Source organism: Octopus bimaculoides, chromosome 13 (assembly GCF_001194135.2).
Source record: "Octopus bimaculoides isolate UCB-OBI-ISO-001 chromosome 13, ASM119413v2, whole genome shotgun sequence".
NCBI classification, from domain to species: Eukaryota; Metazoa; Mollusca; class Cephalopoda; order Octopoda; family Octopodidae; genus Octopus; species Octopus bimaculoides.
In genome coordinates, this window is record NC_068993.1 from 56,194,905 (window position 1) to 56,202,346 (window position 7,442).

General features: G+C 38.1%; 1 protein-coding gene across 2 annotated transcripts in view; it reads right to left on the reverse strand.

Annotated features, from left to right (window-relative positions):
• The window catches only part of LOC106875977 (solute carrier family 4 member 11), a 46,878-nt gene that overhangs the window by 16,651 nt on the left and 22,785 nt on the right, over nucleotides 1–7,442 (reverse strand). For both annotated transcript variants that reach the window (XM_014924329.2, XM_014924324.2), the window contains exons 2-7: nucleotides 6,847–6,999; nucleotides 4,143–4,339; nucleotides 3,254–3,294; nucleotides 2,219–2,411; nucleotides 1,211–1,295; nucleotides 473–596 (exon numbers count right to left, since the gene is read on the reverse strand). In XM_014924329.2, the coding sequence (XP_014779815.1) occupies nucleotides 473–596; nucleotides 1,211–1,295; nucleotides 2,219–2,411; nucleotides 3,254–3,294; nucleotides 4,143–4,339; nucleotides 6,847–6,881 (675 nt within the window). In that variant the 5' untranslated portion in view covers nucleotides 6,882–6,999. The remainder of the gene's footprint in view (nucleotides 1–472; nucleotides 597–1,210; nucleotides 1,296–2,218; nucleotides 2,412–3,253; nucleotides 3,295–4,142; nucleotides 4,340–6,846; nucleotides 7,000–7,442) is intronic.

The following is a 7,442-nucleotide window of genomic DNA, read 5'->3' on the forward strand; positions in this document are numbered from 1 at the left end:
ATATATATATATATATATATATATATATATATATAATAGGCACAGGTGTGACTGTGTGGTAAGAAGCTTGCTTCCCAGCCACATGGTTCTGGGTTCAGTCCCACTACATGGCATCTTAAGCAGGTGTCTTCTACTATAGCCTCAGGCTGACTAAAGCCATGTGAGTGGATTTGGTAGACAGAAACTGAAAGAAAGGTTGTTTGTGGAAGACCAGCAGTTGCCCATGCCCATGGGGATACAATAGTAAATACTTGCCCAAGGTAATGCATGCAGTGGAATTGAACCCAAAGCCACAAGGTTGCAAAGTGAACTTCTTAACCCCATGGCCATGTCTGCACCTTGTCACACATTTCAAATGGGCAGAATATAGTTAAATGAATTTAGAGGAGATGGAATATAATTAAGATGAACTGACACAGTATATGACTGGTACATGTTTTTATCATTGCCTCAGGGAGGGAAGATAGCCTACCTCTTTTGTAGGAGTAATAATAATAATCACAAAGGATATTTCTTGAGCAGTTGTACCAAAGTTGGCTGGCTGACGGAGATGAGCAATGCCAACCATAGTCTTGGTTACTATTGGACTGCAACACCTGAAAGAAAATGGTAGATGCTGTTTAGAAACACACACATCTATAAACAGATAATTACACTGACAAACACACACACACATGTATATATCCATTTACACACAGACACACATATATTAAAATTTAACCCCCTCTACACACAGTTTACACATATACATAAACATTTGTTTGCTTGCATACACAAACACACACACACAAATAGGCATTTACACAGACATGTGATATAGTCATTTAAACACAGACACCTATGGTCCTTTACACACACACACACAGAGGTGTACATACACACATGCATGCATGCACACACACACACATCTGAATACTTATACACATACAAGTATGTAGACATTTAGATGGGAACATACCCAAGTATAACATATACAGACACACATGAATATTCATTTTCACACATTTACATATAGAGATTAACATACACACATGCATATACATATGCATGTGATGTGATTGTGTGTGTAATGGGTTAAATGGCTTCCATCATGTGCATATGTAATGTGTGTATGTGTGTGTGGGTATGATGGAAATCCAAGCCTTCAAAAACCAAGTTGATAAATATACATTCAAACAGTCACCACACACACAATATAAGAAATACTTACATGGAACATATCCAACTTTGGTCATAATCAAAGCCACCACCCATTGCTATACAAGAGCTCTGCACTGTCTTCCGCAATTGATGCACTGAAATTGAAATACAAAGCCATAGATTTCAATAACTGAATATAAAGATAATTAAACGCGAAAAGGATAGAGGCATTGTGTAGTAGTTAATAATACTCAAGTGAAGTACAACAAACTAAGAGGTTTAATAAGTTGTGGTTAGTCTAACATATTAAACAGGGAACAGGGGCACTGGAATTAGTTTAGAGTTTTTATCTCTTTTCACAGGACACAAAATACTGATTGATAAGATTCATGTATTGTAGAAGTAGTCCTTAAGATTCATCTATATGAGTTCCATACCCATGCCAGCATGGAAATGGACATTAAATGAACTCCTCAAACTTTTGAAAATCCAAGGAATATGGAAGTCAAACAAATGGATTTCAAAGACTCCCTGTATACACACACACACACACACACACACACACACACACACACATCTACACACTTCGGTGGAGGCGCAATGGCCCAGTGGTTAGGGCAGCGGACTCACGGTCGTAGGATTGCGGTTTCGATTCCCAGACCGGGCATTGTGAGTGTTTATTGAGCGAAAACACCTAAAGCTCCACGAGGCTCCGGCAGGGGATGGTGGCGAACCCTGCTGTACTCTTTCACCACAACTTTCTCTCACTCTTTCTTCCTGTTTCTGTTGTGCCTGTATTTCAAAGTGTCAGCCTTGTCACACTCTGTGTCACGCTGAATCTCCCCGAGAACTACGTTAAGGGTACACGTGTCTGTGGAGTGCTCAGCCACTTGCACGTTAATTTCACGAGCAGGCTGTTCCGTTGATCGGATCAACTGGAACCATCGTCATCGTAACCAACGGAGTGCCAACCAGGGTTTACTTCACTGGCCATGTTAGCATCTCTAACAGCAAGAACATAGATAATGTTAACAGATAACAGTGACAATGATGATGATGAGAAAATGGATGAACTTACCGCCATCATGTGTGAAGAGGAGAGACTTAAGGGCAGGAATATCGTTGATGTGAACCATAGCTCTGAGAATTTCTTCGATAATTTTGTCAACACTTGTCACATTCATGTTTAACAGCAAAATGGCTCTGTTTGTGAATCTTTCAATGTCCCTCGCACCACGGATTTCCTTAGAAAAGTCTTTCATTGGAACTTTCTAGAAATTAAAGAAAAATTCTTACTTCATCCAGTGAACATCACATCACATGATCATCCAACACCATCTTCTGTCGTTATCATCAGATAATTAACATCAATTGCCAGCATTGTTCGTTACCATTATTGTCCATTTCCCTAATAGACATCATTATCATCAGTCTTCTTGCTTTCATCTGTCCTTATCAATCATCCTCACCATCACTCATAGTTTCTATTGTCATTGCTCTTCATCATACTTGTCATCGTTATCCATCCATCCAATCAATCATCACCATTGCTATTCATCAGTCATCAACATCAGTCATTATCATCACCCTCATTATCCATCATTCTTACCATCGTCAACACTATCATTAACCAGTCATTAATCACCACTGCTAGCCATCATTTACCCCTGTCATCATCATCATCATCATTAACCAGTCATTATAGCTATTGCTGTCCATCAACTTCACCATTGTCATCGTCATCACTATCACCACTGGTGTCTTTTACTTTTTTTTCACTATTTCTGTCTAGGTTCGGAAATCAAACTTCCCAGCAAGTATAATGCTCCTGTGTTGTGGACCTTGGTCAAGGTACTTCACACAACTTGCCCCTTGATGCATGCATGGCAATGGGCTACATTGGACTCATATCAGTTAACAAGCTGCGGTAAGTTAAGGTAATGAGAAATGGTTGAGTGGAAATAGGGGACAGGATGGTAGACAGGGCACATAGAGGATGGTTATTAGTGTTTCACTCCACTATATAAAGTAGGGAAAGAGAGAAAAAAAGGAGCAAGAGAAAATGGGAGGAGAGAAAGAGAGAGAGAATGAGAAAGGAGGAAAAACTATTTACCTCATGCCTGGAATAAATAAGGGACCTCTCAGCAGCATAATCTATAATAATAATAATAATAATAATAATAACTTCACTTAAACATTTATTATTTATTATATGGTGTCAAAAGTTAAAATTTTTGTTGCATGTATTGCGATCGGATCCCTGACAAGGATACATTGCATCTCTTAAGGATAATGGTTTCAAATTTCACCACAAGCCAGCAATTTTAGAGAGAGAGAGGAGAGTTAGTCATTATCATCAATGCCAGTACTTGACTGGCACTCTAGTTGACCCTGGAGGGATGAAAGGCAAAGTTGGCATCATCGGGATTTGAACTCAGAACGAAAAAAAAGAACCAGATCAAAAGCCACAAAGTATTTTTTCTGTTCCACGTGAAAAGCACTGATGCTGGTGCCACATAAAAAGCACCCAGTACACTCTGTAAAGTGGTTGGTGTTTGGAAGAGCATCCAGCTGTAGAAACCATGCCAGAACAGACAATGGAGCCTGGTGCAGCCCCCAGTTTTATGAGCTCCTGTCAAACATCTAACCCATGCCAGCATGGAAAAATGGACATAAATGATGATGATGATGATGATGATGATGACTAATGGCTCTGCCAATCCTCTGCCCTCTATTGTTTCTGAATTAGAGACAAGGCCTGCAATTTCGAAGGGAAAGGGTTACTTGATACCATCAACCAGACAGAATGAGGCTGGTACTTCATTGACATGAGAAGGATGAAAGACAAAAGCTGGCTTCAGCAGGATTTGGACGAAGGATATAAAAAAACCAGAACAAACATTGTAAGACATTTTGCCTGGTGCCCTAATTGATTCTGCCTATTTACCACAATTCAATATGCTTCACATTAGCAAAACAAGAGCAAAATAAAACATACATACCCTTTTCAACACTCACAATTGAAATACGATTTGTGCCAACCACCTCTGGCTTAAACTCACAGCTGGAAATTTGTTCAGGGGTGTGCAAACCATTCGAAAAGCTTTCATCTGGCAAAAATGCAGGATTGTCTTCCTCCAAGAAACTGAAGTTCTGTAAATATACATTTGTCTCTTGGCTACCAATCTCATCTGAGTTGCTACAAAGAAACAAACAAACAAACAAAATATCAGAATACAGACACTCAGACATTTTGGTCAGCACCACAAAACCATCATCATCAAAATCATCATTTAGCATAAATTTGTCTTCTATTTTGGGATTGATTGTACAGGTCTGAAATACAAACATTGCTTTCTACTCTAGGCACAAGGCCTGAAATTCTGGGGGTGGAATGGAGTGGGGCTAATCCTTTAGATCAACCTCAGTACTTGACGGGTACTTATTTTATTGACCTCAGAAGGATGAACGACAAAGATGACCTCAGTGGAATTTGAACTCAGAATGTAAAGACGGACGAAATGCTGCTAAGCATTCTGCCCGGTGTGCTAACGATTCTGCTAGCTCACCATCTTTTGACATACAAACATACTACCAATTGTTTTCATGTTCTATCATCTTTGTGATGCCAAACATCCTGAGATGTAACTCTACTTATTCTTCCAGCTATTTTCGCCTGTCTTTACATCCTGAGTTCAAATTCCGCCAAGGTCGACTTTGCTTTCATCCTTTCAGTAAGTATGGTAAGATTAGGCTTTGCTGATGATATTTAAAAAGGCTGAAACATATCTTCAGTTATTTTAGTTTGCATATGTGCGTTCCACCTGTGCATGTTAGTGTTTTAAACATTGTATACATTTATTATTATTTAAGCTTAATATTTACTAACATCATTAGTTTGTTTAATCAGACTTTGTATTTTACTTGGAAACACACAAAGTTTGGGTAAAGAAGAATCTCTTTTACAAGAGATTCACGAAAAAGGATCGTGCAGAAGAAAATCGGTGAAGATGACATGAACAGAAGCAGTGAAAACTAATCTTAAGATGCTGAGCTGTGCAAAAGAAATGATAAGTGAATGTGGCAGATAGAGAGAGACTGTGCTGGAGAGAACGCATCCAACCAGCACAAACATGGAAAAAACAAACACAAAATGATGACAAAGACACACACACAAAACTCATTAGAAAACTTTGTACAATGAATGCACTGTTCGTTTCTGTAATCAGTAACATTCACCTTTTTTTATGTAGTTATGCTTTGACATTGAAACTGAAGTTTATATGTAAAAGTATTTTACTGAAGCCAGTCAAGCTGCTGGTCAAATCTAAATTTACCAACCAGTCACCATAATCATCATTAACATCTGTTTTCCATATTGACATGATGTGAAAGGGGGGAAAAAAAAATCTGTGCATATTGAGTGCATATTCAATAACATATGACAAAACCACAATTGACTCCGGAGGCATTTGAACTCAGAGTTCTGAACCAAATGCTACAGAGAACTTTATCCTACACAGTAACAACTCCACCAATTCACCATTTCTCATTCTATTTGTAATACTGTAATCCCTTTCATCTCTCATTCTGCATTTTATTATTTCGGCCAAGTCTATATTCTTCATATATTAATGTTCTGGAGCATTTTGGATGTTGTTGTTGTAGTAATATTTAGGAGTGCTTTAATTGTGTCTGATGGGGGGAACCGTATAAGTGGTAAAAGGGAAAGTGAAAGTTAGAGTTTGCTGTGGGATCAAACAGCACTTTTGCATGCTTAAATGGTCCTTCATTACGAGTGATTTTGTTCTGCTGTGTAGCTGGTCTCTGGGCGTGACCTGTTATAACCTGTGTTGATGTGATGTATGTTACTTGTGCAGAGGTTAGGAACCAAAACATGAGTGGCATGTTCAATAATGTATCTTATCTATATTGTTTGTACGTGACTTTTGTGGTGGTCAAATGTGGAATCCCAGAATGTTCTAAATAAATACGCTTCTAAAAGCAAACTTCGTTTGTTAGTTTCCGTTTGTCGTAATTTGAATTTAACATATATTTATATTCTTTTTCTATTGTGGGTTTTGAATGTGTCATGAAGTATATAAAGGTGATGTATGTAACTTGTAGTATTTTTTTTTGTTCTATGTGAATGGTATATTTATCATTCAGCATGATGGCAGGTTGTGGTGGTGGTGGTGGGAAGTGGGAGGCCTGTGGTCTTGACACATGTCATATTAAGTCTATGGTTGTAGAACCACATTTATATTGGAGAAATTGTGTAGGTGTGGCTGTGTGGTAAGAAGTTTGCTTTCCAACCATATGATTCCAGGTTCAGTCTCACTACAAGGCACCTTGGGCAAGTGTCCTCTACTTCAGTTTCCATCAACCAAATCCACTCACAAGGCTTTGGTTGGCCCAAGGTTATAGTAAAAGACACTTGCCCAAGGTGCCACACAGTGGGACTGAACCAAGAACGATGTGGTTGGGAAGCAAACTTCTTACCACACAGCCACACCTGCGTTAGAAAAATAATTATGTCATTATTAAACTAGTGCTTTGAGCATAAATTAACATGAAATTTTAATGAAAGGTTTCAATTCAGATCACAATAAACAGGAAGTTTGTATCATAGAACCAAAGGCAGCCTCAGGTGGGTAGGTATCAAAAGGGTTAAGGATAAGAATAAAAATTAAAAGATAAGCTTACCTTGGCTGCCAGCCATTTTTGTCTTTCCGACTCATTTTTACACAAATAAATGATGCAATCACTCGAGATCTTTATTTAGATAAACTAAAGAAAAAGGTTGTAGTAGCTGAAGATATATCTGATGAAAGACAGGTCAAAATTTTCTGTACACTTCTGAAAAATAAATAAAATTTTATATTATATATGTATGGGGTCACCATTACTGTTATTATTATTATTATCTCCCTTTCATTCAGCCTCCCTTTTTTTCCAGTCATCTCGCCCTGTTGGACCATTGAAGTCTACACGTATTTTCTCTCTCCATTTTTTTCTTCTTAATCCTTTCAGTCTAAGAGCATAGTCTCGAAACGTAAAAAAACTTCTCCATTTTCCCTGAGTGTTAAACTAATACACCTGCTTCTTGTTCCTAGCAAATCAACCCCAGGGCTTATCCTTTTGTAAGCCTAGTACTTATTCTATCGGTCATTTTTGCCAAACTGCTAAGTTACTGGAACTGAAACACACCAACATCAGTTGTCAAGCGATGTTGGCGGGGACAAACACAGACATACAAACATATACACATGCATACATATATATATATATATATATATATA